This window comes from Syngnathus floridae, chromosome 14, assembly GCF_059516105.1.
Source record: "Syngnathus floridae isolate MCC-2025c chromosome 14, RoL_Sflo_1.0, whole genome shotgun sequence".
In the NCBI taxonomy this organism is placed as follows: Eukaryota; Metazoa; Chordata; class Actinopteri; order Syngnathiformes; family Syngnathidae; genus Syngnathus; species Syngnathus floridae.
In genome coordinates, this window is record NC_142426.1 from 9,321,553 (window position 1) to 9,346,288 (window position 24,736).

Sequence of the window (24,736 nt, forward strand, 5' to 3'; positions counted from 1 at the left end):
GTGACTATCTCCCTCTGTTACCAAGGGAGACAAATGGAAGAAACGTGAGCCAATGCCCTCGCTCCCCCCCTCCCTCCCTCCCTCCCTCCCTCCCTCCCTCCCTCCCTCCTCCACATACATTCACAACACAATGACATTCATTCAACCTCACTTCCGCCTCTGCCTAAATGGAGGATGTGTGCTTTTTCTGCCATCATGGCAGAATGAGCGCCTTCATGATTAGACATATTGTTGGAGACAGGTGCTGAGACTCAAATTTGAGGGCGGAATTGTTAAATGGGTATTGTATATCATTGGAAACAATTAGTTCAGTTTTTGACGTCACTATTTGGGCATTGTCAGTCTCAATCTTGGATAAAAATAAGTGTCAGGAAGGGGCCTCATCTGGATCCAAAACTGTGCCAAACAAAGTCAGCAAGTAAGTCACTGTGGAAACCTCTGCCAGCAAAAAGCTGAAAATCACATGTGTGTGTGTGTGTCTGTGTGTGTGTGTCCCAGCTGGAGTTTGTGTTCCTGATGACCTTCATCCCACTTTGGTTTGTATCTCATCATTCATGTGCGATTTGACTTCCCTGCTGCAACTGAATACCTTCTGAACATCTGTAACCTTTTCTATCTCTGTATCTTCAATAGATTAATTTGATTAATTTGCAATTTACTTCTCAGGCTGATCTCATTTGATTCCTTTCAGTTCATCACCACATCTAAATCAATAGAGATATGAATCCACCCTGTGTGGTCTGCTGGGGAAAAATCCATTTCTGTGGCAGGAGATATGGGATGCTTATTGTGTGTGCGTGCTTGTGCGTGTGTGTGTGTGTTAGATGCGTGTTTGTGTTTGCGTGTGCACGAGAGAGGGAGAAATGGGTGAAATATGAGCCAGAATTCTGGGCTCCATCAATTTCCAGCCGCAGCTGCTGATGGCGCTGTGTCAGCCTATCATGTGGCTTTATGACTCTGAACTCATCACTTACCTCATCCTGACATCACATATTGATTGGTTCACTGTAAGAAGGATGATGGATGGATGAGCCCAAACCGAAAGACGGACAGATGGCCAGACGGGCGGACATTGAAGGAGGAAGCTTATCGGAATGAATGCAGAATTTATTCTCTCTGTGCTTATGTGTGTTCTTCTCCAGGTTCCTCCTACATGCATGTTGGGTTCACCAAAGACTAATTTAGGTGTGACTGAGAGTGTAAATGGACGCAGATGTGACGAGTCATCTCCACCTCACCCATCAAGCTAATCAAGACAAACGGTGGAAATGAAAAGATTAATGTTTACATCACTTTCCAATTTAAGTGAGCTAGATGCTCCACCCTATCTATCAATCATTATTGGCAGATTGGAATCTGTCAGAATGCATACTGGCATGCTGCTGCAAAGCTTTTGGTTCAAATGTGCTTTGGACAGATGAGACAAAACATATTTATATTCCTGAAAATCAGCATACAGCTTCGAAATTCAAAATTATGAAATTTTAACGTGGATATTGCCAAATTAAAACATACTAGCAAACTGAACCGAGCCATGCTTAGTATAGTAAGTGTGGCTTATACTGAATCATCAAGGTGACCTGGATACAAGTTGGATAGACAAAGCATGAAGATTGTCCGCTTGCCATGTAGAGTTTTATCTTGCAAAAACAAGGAACTAATTGTCTTTCCATGATGTCATTCAAAACACTGATATCTTGCGGAGCCAGCGGTGTGTCTTGTAGCCATATACTGTAAACCCTTGTGAATATATGTGCAAGTGTGTGGCTGCCTCATCATGCTCTTTCTTTTTTCACTTCAGGCCCCACCCGTCTGACCCCACCCCCGTCACCACAGACTGAGAGGAACTAAGAGGAAAATGGAGTATTGCAAAAAGGGGGAGGGGAAGTACCGCATCAATCACAGATCAGTGGATCATCTGCATCATTGAACACACACACGGATGGGGATGGGGCTATGAGGTCATCATAGAGGCGGCAGGCTACTGGTGGAAATGGGAGATGGGGGGGTAGAACTAGGTCAACAGGTGTAATCCCATTTTAATTCACTTTTAATTTCATTTATTATACTGATTAGAATCCCACATGGGGACATTCATATTTCACTCGGCTGTATTTTTATTGACCACCCACCACACATAGAACCAGATTGCATACATGCAAGTAAATATTACAAGGAATGATGTCAGAATGAGCGAACACTGCCCCTCTTGGGTTCAAGGGGAGGACTGGGGTATTGGTGCCTTGCTCATGGGCAGAATAACAATCTAACAGAACTCAAAGAATTGCACATGCACATTTGTATTGTGGTTTATATAAGTGTGAGGTCATAGTGGTGATATTAAGTCGTGGATTAAGTCTGGCCCCTCAAGGCCCATGTGCTAATTGTGCCGCCCGCTGTGCATGTGTGTGCACCTATTCGTGTGTCTGTTTAAGATCCTGCTGACTCTTCCTGGGGGAGCGTTGCTGTCACCCTAGAGTTTGCCATTTAGGAAACCTGGTGGGTGTGGCTGGCATATGCTAATTCAACCTTAGGACAATTATGAGTGCCTCTCCAAATTCTGCCTGGCAACAAGTCATTTAATAAGACATAAGGAAATGACAGGAAATTATATTTGGTGGTTGTGACCCACAGTTTTTTGATATATTTGATATATATTTGATATATTAAAACATCACTGTGGTTTTGTATATTTGTGTAATAGAGAACTTTGACAAAACATTGTCATTATTTGGTTTGATGCAACAGATAGATCGATCCATCCGGTGAATGAAACACCTAGCAGAAGAGCAGCTCCACTGATCTGCATGACCTAATTGTTTATGCAGTCGCCCTCTCACTGATATTCATTCTTTCATTCAGTGCGTTTTTGAGTGAAGTGGGTTGTTATTAAAAACATAAAGAGGACCAAGACAGACAGACATTACAATACAAAATATAAATGTACGTACGCTGATATTTGTCAGCTATACGTAGTTATAATGCAATTTCCTCCCGATTTATTTATTGTTTGTTTGTTACAGGCCGCACAACCGAAGCCGAGCTGAAGTGGTCAATATCATTACGGTGCCCTCTTGTGGATCATCAGAGAAGTGCACTTTAATGCCAGTCAAAACAACGCAGCAACTACGGAGGCGAACCTATTTTTCATATAAAGGTCGGTGTACTCGTTATAGTTATGGGTCACTGCTAACAACGGTGTCAGTCGGTGCAGTAATTAATAAAACCAGAGCACAAAAAGGGACGATAGCCTTCCTATTTTGGTCCAGGTCAAGTACTCTCGAGCAAGGGACTCTTTTACTGAAGACGCACAAAGCCACGTGGGATAAGAGCAATTAAGCCATGCACTCGTGTTGGCTCGTGAGTGAACGATTCGTTCAAAAGAACGGTGGGGGTACCGATGTGTTCGGCCATCCACTGACGGGGGGGCGCTACCGGTGTGTACTTGAACTGATAATTTGAATCAGGTGTGTTTAACCAATGAAAGTCCCCCAGCATCAAACCTCAAGGAAGTGCCTGGTTATATTTCATTTTTCAGGAAAAAGTTCACATATTTGTGGGCAAAGTCCTGCTTGTTCAAAGACGAGTGTTCCTAGAAATCTTGTCAGGAGAGAGAAGGATTACCCGAAAGACTTTGTTTCATTGAGGATTCGGTTCCTTCGTCCTACGGAAACGACGGACACAGTAAAGAGGTAAGCTTGAGATGACACAAAAATAATGATATTGCGTGTCTATAATGCTCTCATTTTCGTAACATTAGTCTTTCTGTGCTGAGCTGTGCGTTCTGTTTTCACTTGTAGTTTTATCAGATGAATTGCATCAAAGGTGTTTTATTCTTAGGGAACACAATAATGTTTTAAATGCATTTGTTAGCTTCTTGCTTCTTAACTTGACTGCAATGCTTGTTTACAAGACTTGTTCATAAGTATTGTGAAGGGATTAATTTTGTCACGTGTATGCATGTCTGTATGACAAGTCTTCTGCTGTTGACAATCAATCAAAACATTTGCAAGTTGTCTACTTGGCTAAAAAACTACAAATATGTCCGACCAGAAAGGGAGGTGCACATCTGGAGGGCGTGGGTTGCGAAGTATCTCATTTGCATTTAAAGAGACGGCAATAAAACGACTTGCTCTGAGCCAGTCCTCAGAAGAGTGGTGGAAAAGAGAAAGGAGAGCAAAGATAGGTTTATTGACAGCCAAGACAGAGAGGATAGACATCCTTATCTGAAAACACAACACAATTTAAATTCAATTGTTGATAGGACAAAATAAATGTGCTAATCTGATTTTTTTCACAAATTATAAGTATAAAATGGTAGGATACCCTAAAATAAAACTTTGATGAGCTACAATTAGAAAAAATGACAAAAAAAAAAAGAAGCTGACTTCAGCTGCAACACAAATGGTTGGTCATTTAAAAATAAAACCAGAATGTAAAAACTAAGTAATGCATGGGGAAATACTAATGCTAAACTAATCTGTTGAAATTGTCAAGAAAAGTGTTAGATCCAAACGAACTAAAGGCACATGTACTTCGATCTAAACAGTCTCCTCTAAAACCAGAGACCAAGACCATGAACACGTGATGAAACCTCATCCAGAAGAGTTTTACAAAAAGACTTGAACAAAACATTACCGTTGACTATCTGTCAACTTCATTCATGTAATACATGTAACTCCCATGTACTGTATTCTCCTTTTGTTTCATTTGTGGTTGTTCACGAGATTAACAGCAAGCCCTGCCTGCTAGAAAGACTTTACTAGACTTTAAAACGCCAACTCATTTTCAATGCCGTTGAGCACTGTGTCTAAATCACTTGGGGGCTGAGAGGTTCAAGTTATAATATGACATAAATGTCCATCATACAGTTTACTGACAAGTGACTCAAAGCCCAAATAAAGGAGGATAAGAGGGCATGGCGTCTACTCAGACTGCAGGCCTGGCTCAAACTGTTGTGATGTTGGATCACACTTTAGGAAGGAGCATGGCGCTAGCAAGGCAGGCACAACATCACTAGTATTGACTTTTAATAATGTTAACAAAATTCTGGCCTTCTACTGGTCAAAAAAACTGAAGAAATCTTAAATTTGACGCTCTTTGTGTGGATTTGATAATGTACAATGACAGCGACCTCCTTGTTCAACACGGCACTTTCAAATCGGCTCTCAAGTTTAGATGGTAGACTTTGAGAAGGAAACTTTGAGGTGGTGATTGCCGCCCATGTCATAATTATGAAGATCCATCAGCGTCTGGATGGCTTCTTCTACTGACGACATCTGGATCAAGGCCATCTTACGGTCCCTAGAGGACGAAGGACACAGATTGAAATGTGACTTTATTATCAAAACAAGGAACATTAAGATTGGATTTACACTGCATAGATGAATTAAAAATATTCAGTGTAAACTTCCCAAGGCCTTCACACGATTGCTGGCCCTGTACAATTGGAACAACAATAAATTTATGAATTTTTTCAAAATTATTAACCAATCAGATTTTGGATTCTACATAGCGGTCCATGGCCTTCTCGGACTGATTTTATTTATCTATTTGAATAGAGACAATGCACATTAATTCAAAGGCTTCTTACTGGAAGAACTTGAAGGCCTTGACCGTCCCCCCGCCATTGGAGAATAAGAGCCGCAGGTCGTCCTCTCCGATGCCGTCCCTGGACAGAGACGATGCGTTGTAAACAGGAGAACACAACAATGTATTGGGTCTTATTCATCTGTGCTTTTGTAGCAAATGTAGGTGTATGAGCTCTACCGGATGTTGGAGAGATGTAGCGTTGCAGAAGGAGGAAAGATGTTCTGAAAGTTTTTGGATCCTGGTTTCTTGAAGCGATGTAGTGGCGATCCAGAAAAATCTGAAGGGAAGAAAATTATAATTTTAAGTCTATTGTCACAGGTTCTAGGGACATAGTTTGAAGTTAGTGTCACCATGTGTGGTCCAAGTGTCTGTGCTCTTACCTTTGGTAAGCAGCTGGTCATCCAGCCCTTCTCTAGGCAGAGCAACAGTTTGATGTTTGGACAGAGTCACTCGCATCACTTTACCAAATACCTTCTGACCATTCAGGTGGCTCATGGCTATAGACAAAGACAAGTACAGACATTTGAGGGAAAAAAAAAATTGTATGCGTCAAATTATTTACAATCTTTCAGGCCTGTTTAATGAGTAATTTTAAATAATTCTAAATTCTGATTAATTGCTCAGCGGGGACAAAATATCCAGACTGCCTGGAGAGTAAAAACGTACCCAGTTGAGCCTGGTTGCCATCTGATAACTGTATAAGCGCACTGTCCTTTTTATTGTAGAGGATCTTCACCCGCTGCACATCACCATAGACACCTAAACAAATGGAGACATAAAGAGAGAGAGAGAGAGAGAGGTGGACCAAGACAGGGAGAGAGAAAGACAGACAGAGAGAGAGAGCACAAAGTGTAGGAGAGAGAGTATGAGGACAGAAAAGACAGAGCAGGAGAGGAGGAGCCGACGTAGATAAAAGTGTGAAGGATGGAAGGAATTCAGTTAGTGCTAGAGAGACAAAGGATCAGAAAGGACAGGATCTTCCCATTTGACTGCCATTTGAATACAACACTTGAGTGTAACAGTAGTTTTTAATTAGGACTGTCAACCACGACTTATTTTGCACGTGTGTGTGTAAAATAGAAAAAAAAAGAGGAGCTTTGAAATATAATATGATGAATGGTGAAAGACGGAAACGTCCTTTTAGAAACACAGATGTGCACTGACCTAAAGCAGAAAAAGCTGCACAGGAACTTTGGAGAGTAAATTCAGAATGACATATGTACACGTACAGCAATAATTTAAGAAGAGAAAAATGTAAAAGGGGCTGGTTGACAGTCTTTACGATTGTAAGAACATTCAGTTTGGGAGAAGCTCCAACTTCACAATTTCACTGTTTGAATGGAGATAAGAAATTAAAAGTAGAGAAAGCAATTTCATACATTTTTTTCCCCCCCCAAAAGACAAGGGAAAGTCTTAACTGAATGCGGTGGTCTGTGTGATCAATGAATCTTTTCTTGTAATGAGAACCAACACACAACTCATCCCATGTCGCAACTTAAGATTGAAGCCAAGACCTTGCTTCCCAAATGACTTGGAGTGTCATGTAGTATAATCATGTAAGCATTCATATTATAAAAGAGTTGAGTTGCTGTGTGAATAAGTGACAGCCATTGAATCTGATTGGGGCGAAAAATAAAATCATTATTTTTATATATATAAGAAAGAAAGAAAAAAAAGCTGCCAAACCACCAATATCTATTTTACACAAAAATGGGTTTAGGTGGCCGAAACAATTGGGGGAAAAAAAAAAATCTGCATGTGCGTGCCCCACTATAGTTGCTCAACGTGTGTAATTTAGGTGTTTTGTTCTCATTAGGTAATAAAGACCACCAGACCACTTGCTAATCTTCTAATATTGAGAGCGCAGTAATAGATAAATAGATATCACTATTGAGAGATTACGAGAAACAAGTATGTCCACGATATGACTGAAGAAAAAGTAGAGCAAACTGGATAAACAGAGAGAGATAAACAGATTGAAAAGTAGAGATTGAACATACCGAAGAGGGTAAAGAGACTTTGAGGCGTGACCATCTTTACAGAGAGAGACCGCAGAGTAGAGGACAGGAAGAGGAGGAGCAGAGGAGGAAGAAGAGGAGAGACGAAGGTAGAGATCAGACCACCCAGCATTGGACGAAGGGGAGATGATGGTTTCCATGATGATGACGGTTGGAGCAAAGATTGTTTGGGGGAGATGTTGACAATGGCACAAGTCGGGTGAGACCGCATTACAAAAAATGGAAAAATAAAAATGGGGGTTGGGGGGAACGTACAATCGTAAAGGATGCAGGGACAAATAAACACAATATGTGGTTGAAGGGGAGGAGCAGAGAAGGAAAGAAAGGAGGCAGGGAAAGGAGATAGGAGAGGAGGACAAAAACCAAAGCAGAGGTCAGTAAACAGCATCAGTGGAACATCAACGGAGTGAATGAGTGCTGGCTTGATTCACAACAGGCGCACACACACACAAAAATCCCCAGGCATGCGCACACACACAAAAAAAAAAAATACACACTGCTGAATGAATTAATCAGTGTAGGAAAAGAACATGGAAACAAACAAGAGGAAATAAATACGGTACATGAATGAAAGATGGGCGGAACAGATCGAACCAAAAGGGAGCAGCAATAAATAACTGGAAGTCAGTAATCAGGGTATTGGCAGGTGACAATTCTGACATATGTAAAAAATGCAACTTAAAAAGCACAAGACAAGCATTTTCTGTTTTCCAATATAAACACTAACAATCAAATGATTGGTAAATATATAATATAAAACATAATGTCTATGTAAATTTTGGTGCTGCTTTTTAAGTGATAGTCTGTACAATGATTTCCAATGGGGAAATTGTGATCGCTTCCGTCTGTGACATAGTCAGGCTGATGTCAAATCAAGCAAACTCCGCCCAAAAAGTCAGCGTCAGTCAGTGTACCGCCCTTCTGTTCCAAAATACCATTAAATCTCTTCTGAGCTTTTTTTCAAAGGTGAATTGTAGTAATGACATCATTTCTAATAGTCCTATCACATAAGTGCCAACGTTGTCTCGCTTTACCGTCCCTTTAAATTGTAACTTCAACAATCAGAACAGTTTGCGTTCAACCTTAGAGGCTCTGCTATGAAAGCTACCGATGCTACCCTGTGGCAATTTGTCGCTAGGCGGCGATGAAGACAGTTGGCGGTTGCACAAAGACATTGACAAATGGGGACAAATGTGAAAACCACCACTCCACTATAAAGGCGCTCGTAATAGGGAGATGAGCAAAGATGGATTGGAATAGTAGAAAGAAAGTCTCTGACAGAAAGGTAATTCAAACAAGAGATTGTTGTTACAGATATAACAATGTAGCAAATTTTGAAGGGTAATAGAAAATTGACAGTTAACAGAAAACTAAGAACAAAATACATGAAAGCTCGTGTTCAGAAATAGTATAATAAATGTTTTGTATTTTATGATAATTTGTGTTAGTTTAATATTCAGAAATATACTAAAAACTGAGAAGACACATTTTAGACATACCGTATTTTTCGGACCACAAGGCGCAGTTAATGGGACCAAAAAGTAAAAGACAGCCTGCTTCCAATAACTTACACAAATAATAATGCGCCTTATTATCCGGTTTACCATATGTATGAAAACAGTCCCGTTTATTGATACGGTGCCAAATAATCTGGTGTATTATAGTTCGAAAAATACGGTACTTATCCAAAGACGGTACTTAACCAAAGATGCCTTACTAAGAGTAAAATTAGCACTCAAGATAATGTGCATGGCCAAATGTACCTCTTCATTGAGGTTGGATGCCAATAGAACTCCTGAAACTCCAGACCCGGACAGAGCAACTCGTCCTGCAGCGGCTGCTGCAGCTGCCGCGGCGCTCAGAGGGCTAATGGCTCCTGTTAGCAAGCAGAACATATTCTTGAACATGTCATACAGCACCATCAAACTATGAATGGTCATATGTTCAATGTCATAGTAAGATGTGAAGTGTCTTTTTTAAAGTAGAGGAGAAAAACATAAACCAAACAGTATTCATACCCAACATTTACCAACATACAAAAGTGACATGCAGATAACATTTTGCAACGGAACAAATTTTGTATCACGAAAGGAATACTGTACAATTTTACCTATGTAAAAATATCATCAAAAAAGTGACAACAAAAATAGACAGAACGCAGTACCTGCACCCTGCGAGAGGGAGAGAGAGGACGAGTAACCCGCCCCACTTGAGTACGACGCTAGCGCTCCAGATGGTGTACCTTCAAGAAAAAAACAAATCTAGAATGGTACCAAAAACAGTCATACTACCGAGCATAGATGATAGTCATCAAAAGGAGACACAAAAAGTCAGTATACTTTGCATGTAAATGTAAATAAGATGAGCAAATACATAATTGTAGTTGTTATAATTACCCAATAAAGAATGATCCTTGTTTGAATCTCCATCTCCAGTCGGTAGATCTGGTCGGGTGTAATCTCGACTCTTATCATTGTTGTATTTGACGTTCAGATTGACCAGTTTACTGAAATCGATCCTCAAAGTACAGCATGAATTATAGATATTCTGTCCATCAAGAGACTGTGGAAGAATGCAAGAGACAGCATTGTTTTATTTTACAGTTAAATCAGCCTTGCAATCAAACTGAGCTATGTCTGTTAGATTAAATCGAATTAACTTTTTAATTTTAAAACAAAATATTTGTTTCACACATAACTTGGATAATGGATTACATAACTTGATATTTACATGATAACTTTTTACACAAGTTTATATTATGACACAGTTTGTCATTATCCCGTGCTCTTGGTCACAAGCTTTGACATATAAAATAAGACCTACCAGTTTAGCCTGCTGGGCGTTGACCGGATCACTGAACTGCAGGAGTGCTTGAAATTGGTTGTTCTTGGTGAACGTAATTATCTTCATCACAGTCCCAAACTTACTGAATATCTGAAAATTATTTTTAAAACAACACAAGGAATTTAGTCTCTTCAGTCTAGTTAAAAATCTATGAACAACAACAATCAACAAACTATCAGCAAAAGATCAACAATTGAGTGTCAAAAGATGAATTTTGATGATACAATGTAATACCTGTTGTAAAACATCGAGAGTCACGGGATAAAACATGTTGTCTATTATAATACGCAGAACAGGACTGGGAGGTGGAGCAAGGTCCAGAACTCCATGGTCAGATGATGGAGAACTTCCATCTTGAACTGCTGAGACCGCTTGCAGCACTGCCTGGGCTCTCTGGGAGAACATGAGGAAATCCAACATCAGATTAAGGTTGGTAATGCTGAGAGCTATTTTATTTTTTTAACAATGTGAATACCTGGTTTAGCGCAGAATCTGTTTTTAGTTCCTTATGGTTAGAGTACTGGATGAAAACAGGACTGTTTCTGACCTAAAGAAAACAATTCGGAGATGAGAAAATACATTCACATTATGGCTAAGCAAAAATGGAAAATATTAATTGTGTCATGTGTGACAGTAATTCACATGGATGTATTTCAAACCTGTGGTGTAACAGCTGCGTAGTAGTTCACCATTGTAATGGCAGCTTCTGCTGTACTGAGCTCCAGAAATGCCTTGAAGAAAAATCAGTACATCACAAATAAATTCATTTTACTTGACAATAACAGGGGGAAACCATGTTATGGTTCAAACCTGGTTTTTGCCCTTTAGCATCAGTATATTGGTCACTTTTCCAAAGGGAAGACCCAGTGCAATGACTTCTGTCTCGGATACTTCATTGGGAAGTTTTCTGATGTGAAGAACTCTCGATGGAGGTGACTCATCCAGACGCTGTTTCTTCGTGTCACTGCCATTTGCTGCAACAACACACATATGCAAGCATTTTACCCAAAAGTAGGAATACACAACAGTGCAAACAATTCTTAACTGCACTAGTCTACGACACGTTATAATAGCTTTAAATTTAACAAGAAAACAAATGGTTTTCTTACCTGCCATAGAGCTAGGGTTGCTAGCGTACATACTGAGCTCATCTGAGCCTCTCTGGAAAAATGATCAGAAAAACAAGTGAAGATACCCGCAAGGATTTTATCAATATGAATACAAAAATGGTTATAATTTTTTATCTGAGTAGCAGGAATAACAAAATCACTCCTGCACAATATTATTGCTTACTTTATGAAATGTAACAGCAAAAAAGGGTCAAGTAGTAAATAAGAATGCTTGCCTTCACACCAACCGCAACATCACTGTTGAAGAGTGCATAGATAAGGGAAAAAAAAGTAGTTAAATAACCGAAATAACAGTAATAACAATGTTATAACTACTTCACGTTTTACACTCTATCCGTACATTAATTTCAAGCTAGCGACACGCTTCTATTGGTTATCAATAACAATGTTGGTAGTTTGCAATTGTAATAATTTCGACTAAATAAAAATAATATCCCATAAAGTTACGCCCTCCGCTACACCTTCTGTAAGCCTGCGACTACCGCTGCTAACACTGAAATTAATAGCAAACTTCTAATAAAACGTAGTGTTAAGCATCAGTGTTGAGTTTGTTACAGTTTATTACAATATCGTTCTATAAATAAAATCACAAGTAATCCCTCATGAAACCAGTCCAGTTCATGTTTGGACTTTTAGTTTAGCTAGCTGTCACAAGGTCCTGCAACAGTACAATGTCGGGCTTTACAGCTCAACTAACAGTTAGCACGTCTAAAATCAAGAACACAATTTTGCATCACTTTAGATGGAGCTCATGCATTACTAAGACGCGAGCGTTTAGACGTATACGTCCACAATTGGGGACATTTTACCCATCCATTGCAGCTCTTTGTCCTCTTCTGCGCGAACGTACGTCAAACACAACGCCCGAATCAGTGGAAGCAAAATGGGCGTCGTCGAATCAACAGGACAGGGGGCTCAGTATCGCCGCCTTTTGTATTGGAGGTGACATAATTTTTTGCATACTGTTATTACAGTAGCCCTCAGTAACAACATGTGTATTATACAGTAGTGGAATAACTCACTCAACCATTGAAAGTAGATATTTTATTGATCCCGAAGGAAACTCTGGCTGGTGTATATTGTCTATTTAAAACAATATAATACAAAATAATTATACATTCTCATCATTTCAGATTGTTAGTTATTTAAAGCTATAATCACCACCAATGTTGATAATCACACAAATGATAAGTTGGCCCACAAAATACCAATCACAGTAGTTAGTGCATGTAAATTTCTCAAAATGTATGTTATGAGATTTTGCTCAGTGCGGTCATGTAATGAGGTGTCTCAAACTGCAGGCTAAAAACTACAAGCTACAGTACAGGATGAATATGCAACTATCGCATGACTTCCATAGATCATAGTTTTACCCGACAATAAAAGTTGGCAGTTAAAAATGGATGTTTCAGGATGCTGCTTAGAATAAAACATCATGGAACACGCAAAAGAAGTACATACTGTATTGTCCAAGTCTGATGATCAAAAGGGAACAGAATTGGTTTCATGAAGAATAGCACAATCAAATATGAGCAAATACAGATCTTGTGACAGATTTCATCCATGTGTTAAAAGCCAGATAGGCTGAAGTTTTGTATGACTTTTGTTTCAGCAGACTGGATTAATTGGCACACCTCTCTTGGGTTGATATGGTGTTGTCCTGTTAACCATCTTGATGCAGTCTATGATTGGACAGACACTCAGGCATAGAGTACATCCAGTACAGCTGTCAGTCACAAATGGAAGATGGGTCTCTGGGTCAAACGTTATAGCCTGTAGAGACAAGAAGCAAAATGCCATTAAGACACAAACGGCATCCTATGTGAAAAGAGGCAGGATAAATAGAGAGTGACACTAATTCTTTCAACTCTGCCAAGTATATCAATCAATTTTTGACTGTCTACTCTGTTGAGGGTCAAAGGTGAGCTAGAGCATGTCACGGTATAGATGGCATGTACCCTGAACCCGTTGCCAGTCACTCGCCCTTGCTTGCTGTGAGTCTTCAATTAACTTACCAAGCATGTTTTTAAAACGTGAGAGGAAACCAGAGTACAAGAAAACATTAACGAGAAGTGTTTGGGCTGAAGTTCAAACTAAGAACCTCTGAGTGTGAGACTGTGCTGCAGGATAACAATAAAAATATATAAATTTACTTAAAAATATTGTACTGCTTATCTTCACTGGTTAACACGTCATCTCATAGTTGAATTCTGTGTGAATTTATTGTATATAGTACCTGATAACCAGAGTCGTTGCAGGTCATGTAACATTTCCCACAGTTGATACACATCTCCTCATCAATCAGAGCCTGAACCTGATGAGTAGGACAAATGAAATATCATAATGAGACCAACATTTTAAAATGAATAGTTTTAATTTTCCCTAAATGTAATACAAGCACTACCTGTAGAATTCGTAAGCTTTTATCCTAGTTTGACGCAAGTAAATGCAACATCAATAAATACCTGCTCCATGTTGTTAAGCTCTTGATAGGCTCCGATGTGGCGCAACGCTCTTGCTATCACATCCTGCAAATAAAGAGCCAGAACATTAATATTAATGAAATAAACATGCATTTATGTGGAGCGTACACAAAGCTTTGTTTTATTTTTACATTTCATTAGAACAAACCATACCAAACTAAAATTATGCATGTATGCACAATACCTTGACAGCTGGAACAGTTTTTTTAGGCGTGTTTATTTTGGACACGGTGGCTTCCATCACATCAGCACCCTCAGCTTCTCTGAGATGTTTTTTATATTGTGCAATGGCCTCTGTCCTCTTCTGAAGGTATGGTCCAAAACTTGGGAGACTCTACACAAGCATTTTCTCGTTTCAATCAAATCAATTTCTAGCAATCTTATCATTTTAAAGTCACCAGAGTTAATATACCTGTCCGACGAGGTCTTCTAGTCTCGGAATGGGTTTTCCTTTCTGATGTCTCTCTGTTGGAGGAGACTGTCCCTCCCAGTTCTTCATCTCAAGGCTCTTTAAGTAGAGCAAGGTCTTCAAACCTATGCATACACAGAACGCTCAACATGATGAGTTGATAAATCATAGCAAATTTATTAACACAGTGCAAATACAAAAATATTATTTCATACCCACACAGTAGTCCTCAATCAAAGTGAAGTCTTGGTTCTGAACAGCACTGCACACCTGTGTATACACTTTTTTAGTCAAACAAACCATATAAAAAAGATGCTATTGAATTGAAATGGACATTATGTGCCTAACTGTAAGGTAGTAAAACCATGTGACTTATTCTGGCCAACCAGCAAATAACAAATTAGCGCAAAACTATGTCATGATATTGTCACCTGTAGCACTGAGGCACCAGTATGAAGAAACTGTAAACCGGTTTCTGCTGAGTCAATTCCCCCAGTGGCCAAAATTGGAAAACCGGGAATTGCCCTGGCGATGGCGGATACAGCTCGGAGAGCAATTGGTCTGATGGCATTGCCTGCACAAATGATCATACAAATCCATTCATGTGGCAGTGATTCATAAATTTCTATTCATTTTTATTCACCCATACCTCAAAAAGTAAAAAAATCAACTCAAAAGTGAATGTTTAGCTTTACGGTCCAATGATGAATTACATTTTAATTACCGTATTTTCCGCACTATAAGGCGCAACTAAAAACCTCCAACTTTCTCAAAAGCTGACAGTGCCCTTATAATCCAGTGCGCCTTATATATGGACAAAGTTTTAAAATTGGCCATTCATTGAAGGTGCGCCTTATAGTGCGGAAAATACGGTAGGATGTGGATCCGGAAATTTAAGACTGATCCAATATTGTAACTGGCTAAATTTGAATTCTCAACTTAATTGTGTTCATTCAACTTTGGCTTGGCTCATGAATTCAAGAATTCAAGATGGGTTTTTGGAATTGCTTTGTTAAAAATGTCTCAGGTGCATTTATGAGAAACTGCAAACTAAAAGATGTGGCACGTTTGTTTATGTGTTTTTACCTGACACCCCTCCATATGTGGTACGTTTAGCAGCTCCAACACCTGGCCAGGGTGAACCATCTGCCTTCAGTCCCATCATACCCGAAACTGTATTTGTGGCTGTAACGCCATCTGCCCCACCTGAATTACACATTTATTTTAGGTTATGGAGCCACAAGTCATACAAGAAGTACATTGGAGTAGGAAAATATATGCATACCTTCATAGGCAGCCTTGGCAATATCGACAATGTTGGTAACATTTGGTGTGAGTTTGGCAAAGAACGGGATGGAAGAAGCAGCTCGCACCCAGCGACAAATGTTACGCACCAGCACAGGGTCCTAATGTGTAATGTATACTATAAATGACCAACGCTTTCAAAATGAATGAATGAATGATTGAGTTAGTGTACCTGCCCACAGGCCAACCCCATGCCTCTCTCTCCCATCCCATGAGGACAGGACAGGTTCAACTCCAAAGCATCAGCACCTGATTTCTGAAAACGATATGTACATGTCAATTTTATCTTCAAAACAACATATCTGTAACATGACGTGTATAATACGTACCACGGCCATCTGAGCTAGTTCTGTCCAGTCTTCCTTGTTGTAACCGCACATGATGCTGGAGATCACAACCTGATTGGCAGAAAGAAAAAAAAGCATGTTTTTCCATAATTGATTGCAATAGAAAACCCCAAATTAAAATATAATAAGCAGTGATGAAAACTTGCATTATTTGGAAAGTCTTGCTTAAGCTCAGCAACTGATTGACACCAGTAGGCTGCTGTCTTTTCACTGATCAGCTCGATGTTGAGGAATGATCCCTGACCTGGTCCAAAGACATGACCAGAAGTGGTGCCACGTACAATACGGGGAGAAACATTAGTAACCAGGTCCTGCAGAGACAGAAGAAAATAATCCAGCTATTAATTATATATAATCAACTCACTGCAAAATATCTTTGTATATTATGTATATATACATAATTCGGCATTTTGAAGCAAGTATGCACTTACTTTATCCAATCCAAAGGTCTTGGTTAACGCAAAACCCCATCCTTGTTCGAAAGCTCTTCGGATCATGGCTGCGCTGGTGGTGGGAGGGGCAGAGGCCAAGCCGAATGGGTTGGGAAACTTTATTCCGCAAACATCCACACTGATGTCCACCTGATCAATAGCACTGTAGAATAATGGCATCTTTGGAATTTTATCCACTGTCTGGCCATAGAGGGACTGCAGAATGAAAACCGAAAGGATTATAAAATTATACTAACCCATCGTTTTATAACTTGCTCTTTACTCCAATGTTTTCTTTTAATATTTTTTTCTCTGATTAATTTAAATAAAATTTAAATTTTAGGGTTAGACAAAAAGACAGAAACAGTGGTTCACTACCTGTATGTATCTATGAATATGCCATGAGGCTTGTTTGCCATCATTGACTGATTCCACTGTGGTGTTTGCCAGTCCAGCAATGTCTCCCCCTGCAAACACCCAGGGCTCACTCGTTTGCATGGTTTCAGAGTTGATCTCGGGAGTACCCCAACGAGTCATCTTGACTGGAGACATAGCTTCACTCACTGCATATAGAATAAACATGCAACAAACAAAGGGTCAGTTGAGTGGAGCATCAAAAAAATGACCCCCTCCATCCGTCTGATTACCTGCCGGCTCACTGAGCATGGAACCAAAAGCACTGATGATGTAATCTGCCTTCAGCCGTACAACTTGGTCCTCATCTTCCAACCAATTTCCATCCTCGGCCTCCTCAGTACGACAAAACTGTAATCCGGCGACGTGTCCATTCTTCATAATGACCTCTCTGGGAGAGAGGAAGGGTAGGAACTCGCATTTCTCCTCTTTAGCCAACTCCATCTGACCAAAAAGCGACATTCATCACTCTCTGCTTATCCACATCCATTTGTCCATGGACACCCATACCTCCTCGGGAACAGCTCTGATGTTGGTGAATCCCTTTCTGAAACAGACAAACACTTTCCTGGCTCCACAGCGGAGGGCAGAGGTTGCACAGTCGAAAGCAGTGTCGCCGGCACCCAGAACAATCACCACTCCTCGTAACTCGGGGAGGTTGGAGCGACACTGGCACATCCCTGGAGGGAGAGAGAGAGACGGTGAGTAGGTGTGTACACATTTACATGTGTGTGTACTGCAAAACCTTTTTTGCTTGCTGTGGCCACCATGGGCAGAAAATCTTTGGATGTGAAGAAGCCTTGATCCATGGATAAACCCTGAAAGATTTTTGCTCTGTTGGCCTGAGGTAGACCTAAAATTACACACAAAACCCATAATTACTTTTAAAAAAGTTTCATTGTGTTACAAAGCCATCTGCACAGTTGTTGAAATAATTGAAAATTTTAAAGTTTAATGATGTAAATTATTGAAATTGTCATGTAGTTTTTATCGAAGTAAAAATGTCATATTCTTATCATAAATTTCTTAATTTTGCCATCCCGGGATAATTTTATTTTCATTATTTAGCTTTTTTTTTCAAGTTCAAGTTATTAAATATTTCTTGCTTTCCAAAGCATTACCTAACTTAATTTCCCCATTGAAAAATACATTTCTCGTAGAAGTTGAAGAGGACTCACCAATTCCAATGAAGATTGCTTTGAATCCATCTTCTTTCAGAGAAGTCAGAGTCATTCCGTTCATACCAAGACCCTTCTCACATACAACCTGGTAAGGATTACAAAGCAAGACTTCTTTAGGAAAGACGTAAAATACGATACAAACAGTAATATGTATTTTTAAAAACCTATTACTTATACCACATTTCTATTTTGCGTGGCAGAATATTTTCTCAAAAATTTTCCAAAATGTCATTTTTGGTGGCTGTATGATGGTGGAGGTATCTTTACTGTACATGCTTAAGAACATAGTAAAGTTATCAGAGATCATACCTTGATTCCAAGGTCCTTCATCAAGTCTATTTCAAATTGGACAACCTCATATGGGAGACGGAATTGGGGGATTTCTGCTGTGCTGCATGAGAGGACAAAGGTCATTTTGTTTTTCCATTATGTTGTTGATAGGCTTCCTGTAATTTTTATCTCTCAAAATGTGTGCTGAATATAAATATGCCTCACACATGCCAAAGTATGAATACTAGCCAGAATGGAAAAACTAAACCTTAACAACAAACAGTAAGTTTTAGGTTTTAATTGAGACACTAGTTTTATGCGGTACTGAAGATGTATAATTTACTTTTCTCCGTTAATATTATACAACTCAAAACAAACTGCACCGTTCAATATAATAGAGTATCAATACCTTAGCCCTCCAGTGTATTTCTGTTTCTCAAATATGGTAATTTGATCATATCCGAGGCGGCCGAGAAAAGAGGCACAGCTAATGGAAGCAGGGCCGCAGCCAATAAGAGCAATCGGTGCATGGTAAGACTGCGGCATCTGATCGGGTGGTGGTAGCTCAGGATTTCGGATCTGAGGGATGCCCATTTTACTAAACACCTGTGAAGATACGGATATATCACATATTAGGCTTTCTTCCAAATCCATGCTGCTTATTTGCACTTGGATGGCGGAGTGCATCTAAATAGTATTTGTTGTTTGCAACGTTTTACCTCAGTAGCAAATTGCTGCAACCCTCCGATGTTAATGGGACCTTCTTCAGAAGCATACAGGTTGCAGCCCCCAACACACAGCTCTGATGTGGGACAGACCATTCCACAGGTTAGACCAAGAGGGTTGTCTGACAGGATGGCCCGTGCTGCTCCATAGTAGTTCTGACATGTAGGACATACAGTAAACACACATATTAAAAAAAATATCTTCACAATTATCTGAGACTTGAGCAGTTTTTACACTTAAGCAAGCAAGAGTGTGTACAGTACCTTATTAGAGATACTTGTAATAAATGACTTAATGTCCAAGTTAGTGGGACAGCTTTTCTGACAAGGAGCATCCACACATTTGAGGCACCTAATCACAAAATTGACACATTTATTAGTGTCATTTGTAATATGTGGTGAATAATAGGACTTATTCGATTCTCACCTCAGAGCTTCTCGAAGAGCTCCACGCTCACTCAGGGTTGTGTGTTTTATATCATCAAAGTTGTTCTCTAACTTAACACAGGACTGAGAAAAGAAATGAAAATAAAATTCTTGAGGAATTAAGGGAAGTGCTTTTAGAGTTGTTTACATTAAAGTCAAACACATACATCGCAGCTTCTGTCAGGATTACGTTTCCAGTGTTTCTTTTCTTTCTTCTTGTTCGCCGTGGACATGATCTGAGTATGAGTCTTGACCCTCGGATTCAGAGCCAAGATGCTCTAAAAAAAAAAATACATGTCAATCAGTCAAAGGGAAACAATTGTCATGAGTTTATGAGACATGTTTATTTTACACATTCTTGTTTTTCCCCCTTGCGCCTTTCAACATTTATATAACATTTTATTTTTGCATTGTTTTTTTTGCTAACATACCTGTTATCTCTCTTCATGGCAAAGCACTAACTTTATGGAACATTCTGGGAAGTTTGCTTGTTTGAATGGTTGGGGTCAAGTAGATAAGATACCAAAGGTCATTGCACTGTGGTTTTGTGACCAGTTGAGGATATCCACCAAAAAAAAAAAGTAATGAGTGACATATCGTTTTTATCTGCAACTAAAGAGCCATTCTGACACAAGTGAATATAGTAAGAGAAAAAAACCCCCGCAATCATTTCAATCAATTTAGATTAGGAGATTATTATGCAATTTTTTGTTCAGTTGTACTGGCATAAATGTATTTTGCAAATGTTTTTTCACATAGTCATGTTGTTAATGAAGTACTTAAATCAGAAGTGTCCAAACATTTTTCTCAGAAAAATACAGAAAAAAATGTAAGGGAAATGTTCAAATGCTTTAACTTTTAAACACAGTCAAATTAATCATTTATACAATGTTTATATTAGTGATTTAGAAAAAAACAGCTACTCAAGGCTTTCTAATAAAATTGATTCGGCAAATAGCTGAGGATATGATTTCAGTTAGAAACAAAACAAGAATAATCTAAAGTAAAACAGCCTTGACACGAAGCAGAAAGTGTAAGAAAACATTTTTGAAGGCTGCTCACCCTAAATCCATCCCCCCAAATAAACAATCTTGTTTACCTGCAAGTTAAACTCTAAAGCCAAACTGTGTCAGGGTTTTTACTTTGTGGACCTCATTTTGTAACCTTTGTCGAATTATAAAATAGAATGCGGCTGCAACTTCAAGAAATATCTTATGGCATATTGCACTGACAGGTTTAGATGAGGTCAATCTACACTCAGTGCATTCCTCAAAACCTCATGTGACTTCCCATGATTATTATGTAACAATCTTAGCAAAACACATTCCTTATCTAAAGTATTTGACCCAAATGCGTGCAAAATTAAAAAAAAAAAAATCACAACTTTTTTTAGATGGACAATGAATTTACATTTTGTAGGAGAGTGAGCACCAACAGCAATATTTGCTCCATTCTTGTGCCAAGTTGTACAGAGAGAAAACACAAGTCGTTACCTCAATATCTGGAAGATCTTTACTTAGCATGACACCTCTTTTCTCTGTTTCAGCAGCAGCAGCAAAGATTTTCTGTAGTTTCAAGCTGCTTCTACAAATCAGAGAGCTCTCTAAACTCTACCAACTTCTTCTTACACCTCAGTCAATTGAAGCCTCTGCTACTACACTTGGCAATTTAAACTACTGGGTGGAGCTTATTGGAGGCTCCAGTGCTCAAAGTTTAGCACTGCTGAGCAGGGGTTAGATTCAAATGTGCATTGCAACAACACTCTGGAGAGATTAAACAATAACCATATAACAGACCGTCGGTTCCAAACTCCTCTACTGAGATCTTTGTCATATATATTTTACCATGGTTTTTAACTCACTCTGACGGCCAGTTGTAACGTTTGACAATGGCAATTTTTTTTTAATCATGAGCAATATCAATTTAGAGCTGCTTATACTCATTTTTAAACAGAAAAAATAAGGCAGTGTTTCATTTTGTCAATTAGTCTTTATGTGTGTCTAAAAACATATTACAAAAGTCTGATACAGAAATTATTTAATCTGGATTTGACAATATTTTATTTTTGGTATGCATGTCAAATGTCATTGAGGTAGAGCATTGAAGCAGCAGAGGCGAGCAGGGCAACAACAGTGGCCATGGCAACACCTAAAAAAGAGCAGAAACAGAACAGTGCATGCGTTAATACGGTAACGCCATAGTGATGTGCAATGGTTGACATTTTAAACTACAATTGAAAATTTCTAAAGTACAGTGGTTAATACTAAAGCAGCTTTAACAACAAACTGATGCAAGGAAATGTTGCTGTCGTTCACCTATGTAGTTGTTTCTCTTGGGTTCTTGCACTTCAACAATTTCTACCGTAGAATCTGAAAACATAACAAGTGCAATGTTGCTAAGAAAAACACATTTAGAACCACAAAATTTGACTTCATAAAAAGAACAAATCACCTTCGAGTTCTTCACTTTCTATGATTTCAGCAGCAATTTCCTGCTTGGAATCCAAGTTTTGATCAGTTATTTCGATGTCCAACATTTCTTTCAACCTGTCAATGACCTCAGACGGGTCCTCGTCATTGAACTTGTAGTCAGACACGCTTAGAGTCCCACTAACTTTTGCAGGACAAAAGACACGATGAGGGAGGCAGAATTGCTCTAAAAGACACGAACAATTAGTGTTAATTTTCATACAAACAAGCCTGGAATGGTTCTTAAGAATTGAAACAAGCTTCCACGGTCTAAGTACCTGTCCCTTGCTTGTCTCTGCTGATTCCTTTGCTCTCGTTTTCTGCAGCCACAAACTCATCAAGCTGCATCTGAACTCTCGTGACCATCGTAGAAACCACATCTCTCTTCAGCATCTATATGAATATTGGATATTTGAAGACAAAATGTTTCCTACAAACATCTACCATGTTAAAAGGTACCTTCTCAGCCAGTTTGGCTTTTGGTTTATTGTTGTGTATGTAAGCTCGACTATGGATGGCTCCGCTGATTGACAAGCAGCCGCCACACTGCTGGACCACATCTCTTGAACTGTCCTGTTGTTCCTGCCATACAGAAAGATGACATCTACCAAACTGTCGAGGAACCTTTTGCATATCATATGGACATCAAGACCAAGTAGGGGACAACATAACTTTTAATTCATTACAGAGTAATTGCATAATGTTACAATGTGCTTGCAACTTACCGAAGTGACTAGCAGCTGAGCGGTGAGCGTGTGTCTCACATTCCTCTTCTGCAAAATGTGTATCAAATAAAATCTTAGAATTTTATTCCCCGGATCTATCTTTGTATGCACTAAATGTGTGTCTTGGTGTATATTAATTTATATTAACCTGTCCTGTTGTAAGTTCTGCATCTTCAGGCAGCTGTACGCCATCAATCAAACAGACTGCATTCTCAATCTGGTTCGTCCAGACGTTCAGTCCCTCCTGAAACATAGGAAGTACTTAGAATAAATCCGTAAACATTCTACTTTGTGGATGACTGATTTAGTGTCACTACACGTACCTTAAGACACTTATCCATGCTCTTTGAACAGGTTGCGTTTTCCGGTAGCGGAACACATAAGTCCACATTTACACAACAACTTATTGTGGACCAGGATGAATATACGCCTGACTGATATTTCCAATCAGCAGGCTTGGCCAAACTCTGGAAGAGGTTCACAAAAATCAGTGAGTTCCATAGAAAGGTAATTTGCACTTTAAGCCACATTTTCACAAAAGTAAATCCACAGTAAATTCACTAGTGGGAGTACAACAGAATTTTGAAAAGAAAGTTTTTGGGTTGACTTCCCCTTAAAATGTTAAACTACCACCAAAATTACTAATAGCTGCAAAGAGAAACTGTGACTGAGAACTCACCTTGGGATCTTTGATATCAAATGTTCTGCAGCTAATTCTGATATACCAGAGTAAAGATATACAACAAGTAATTGTATGCAGTAATTGTAAGTAAATGCAGGATACTTTCGAGACTTGGGGCTGACATGCAGTGTGACGCAGTCTGTGACTTCATCATCATCAGCTTTCCACAGTATTTCCGATGATATCAGACGCTGCACTGCAAACACCAGCTTCACACAAACACACAAAGATGAGGAATAATAGCTAATAATAAGTAAGAGGATGTTTATGGCTAGTTCTATGCTTTGACAACCTAAGTGAATACATGAACCTCACCTGACGAAGTGTGGCTAGTGTTTCTTTTGCATCGGCATCAGTAATGATAAACACTCCTAACACAGACAAGCCCCCTGGCAACATTCTGGAAACCTGCACAAACAAACCGATGCAGATCATCAGTGGTGAAAACATCTGGTGTCCCATCACACGTGAGTTTCTTTACGGTTCCTACCTGTCGAGCATGTTCACTGATCCATTCCTTGTCTAGAGACTTTCCTGCATCAACAAGAGGTTCATCTTTTGGGGGTGTTTGACATGCCATGACAACAAAATCCCTCTGAATAGAGTTCTGAAAGGTAAAGTGAAATTGACATTTATGATCAGTAACTACAATGTATTAGTAGATGCCAGCCTTTTGTTTTTAGTTTATTGCAGGTCTGATGAATATTAAACGCAAGCCACCTCCAACAGATGTTGACTTACCTGCCCAATGACTAGGCCAGTGACATTATCCGATTGTTGAGCACATAGTTTGGACAGATATACCTCCACTGCGTCGTCGACGATGTAACCACGGCCCATCTTGCCTGTACATTAACACTTTTTAAAATACAATACATCTCATGTGAGGCTGGAATGCAATGGAGACGTGGCATAACAGAAAACAAACAAGGCATTCAGCACTTTGAATTTAACAATGTGTCATGCACAATGCAATTCACAAACAGCTTTATGGTACTATAGTATGTAGTATATATCTTAAATCAACAAGCAAACAACAATAAAGTAATTTTAGCGAACGACAGATTTTCACCTAATCTTAGAATTTAACGTAGTGAAATACAGAGTCGACAATGATCATTCAATATACAGTGTGGTAGATACCTGCAGAAAGACGCTCACAGAATTATCAATCGAAATGCTGGGATTTGACTACCGGGGTAACTACTTGTGACAGTTTGCGGTGGCTCATCGAAATAAATAAAAACTATGTTTACCAGAATGCTTGGCGTGTGAGACTTCCGTCG

The 24,736-nt window shown here is 39.3% G+C and overlaps 3 protein-coding genes and 1 long non-coding RNA gene across 6 annotated transcripts; 1 reads left to right on the forward strand and 3 right to left on the reverse strand.

Moving 5' to 3' along the window:
- The first annotated feature begins 1,008 nt into the window (after positions 1–1,008).
- On the forward strand, positions 1,009–23,055 carry LOC148387621 (uncharacterized). Its single transcript, XR_015862838.1, has 8 exons — positions 1,009–1,262; positions 1,802–2,499; positions 3,024–3,157; positions 3,270–3,692; positions 10,746–10,883; positions 17,530–17,682; positions 18,137–18,242; positions 22,370–23,055. It is a non-coding gene; the product is annotated as an uncharacterized LOC148387621 (long non-coding RNA).
- LOC148387622 (polypyrimidine tract-binding protein 2-like) lies at positions 4,172–12,550 on the reverse strand. Of its 2 annotated transcripts, none has more exons than XM_088397359.1 (17): positions 12,394–12,550; positions 11,800–11,821; positions 11,564–11,615; positions 11,265–11,428; positions 11,114–11,185; positions 10,930–11,001; positions 10,689–10,847; positions 10,434–10,544; positions 10,007–10,172; positions 9,775–9,852; positions 9,374–9,486; positions 7,593–7,626; positions 6,259–6,351; positions 5,973–6,089; positions 5,770–5,869; positions 5,594–5,671; positions 4,172–5,304 (listed from the first exon to the last, which is right to left on the reverse strand). In XM_088397359.1, exons 1-17 carry the CDS (start codon positions 12,399–12,401, stop codon positions 5,175–5,177), a joined length of 1,569 nt encoding a protein of 522 aa, XP_088253485.1. In that variant the 5' UTR covers positions 12,402–12,550; the 3' UTR covers positions 4,172–5,174. The 2 variants fall into 2 exon arrangements, with proteins under 2 accessions (XP_088253485.1, XP_088253484.1); XM_088397358.1 differs by having other exon boundaries at positions 6,259–6,537.
- dpydb (dihydropyrimidine dehydrogenase b) lies at positions 12,614–21,235 on the reverse strand. The gene is made up of 25 exons (XM_088397357.1): positions 21,069–21,235; positions 19,743–19,853; positions 19,577–19,659; positions 19,414–19,501; positions 19,144–19,305; positions 18,834–19,030; positions 18,464–18,545; positions 18,152–18,239; positions 17,719–17,826; positions 17,484–17,653; positions 17,207–17,417; positions 16,938–17,122; positions 16,560–16,775; positions 16,275–16,439; positions 16,111–16,179; positions 15,954–16,037; positions 15,762–15,882; positions 15,563–15,682; positions 14,908–15,050; positions 14,692–14,746; positions 14,480–14,601; positions 14,252–14,401; positions 14,050–14,112; positions 13,821–13,898; positions 12,614–13,357 (listed from the first exon to the last, which is right to left on the reverse strand). Exons 1-25 carry the CDS (start codon positions 21,096–21,098, stop codon positions 13,193–13,195), a joined length of 3,066 nt encoding a protein of 1,021 aa, XP_088253483.1. The 5' UTR covers positions 21,099–21,235; the 3' UTR covers positions 12,614–13,192.
- odr4 (odr-4 GPCR localization factor homolog) lies at positions 21,545–24,726 on the reverse strand. 2 transcript variants are annotated; one of them, XM_088397360.1, is made up of 14 exons: positions 24,594–24,726; positions 24,192–24,295; positions 23,941–24,057; positions 23,766–23,858; positions 23,553–23,659; positions 23,448–23,484; positions 23,092–23,235; positions 22,917–23,012; positions 22,769–22,816; positions 22,503–22,625; positions 22,322–22,436; positions 22,027–22,230; positions 21,891–21,944; positions 21,545–21,723 (listed from the first exon to the last, which is right to left on the reverse strand). In XM_088397360.1, the coding sequence occupies exons 2-14, from the start codon at positions 24,288–24,290 to the stop codon at positions 21,653–21,655; spliced, it is 1,308 nt and encodes a 435-aa protein (XP_088253486.1). In that variant the 5' UTR covers positions 24,291–24,295; positions 24,594–24,726; the 3' UTR covers positions 21,545–21,652. The 2 variants fall into 2 exon arrangements, with proteins under 2 accessions (XP_088253486.1, XP_088253487.1); XM_088397361.1 differs by having other exon boundaries at positions 24,192–24,308; positions 24,594–24,719.
- Positions 24,727–24,736: the final 10 nt, after the last annotated feature.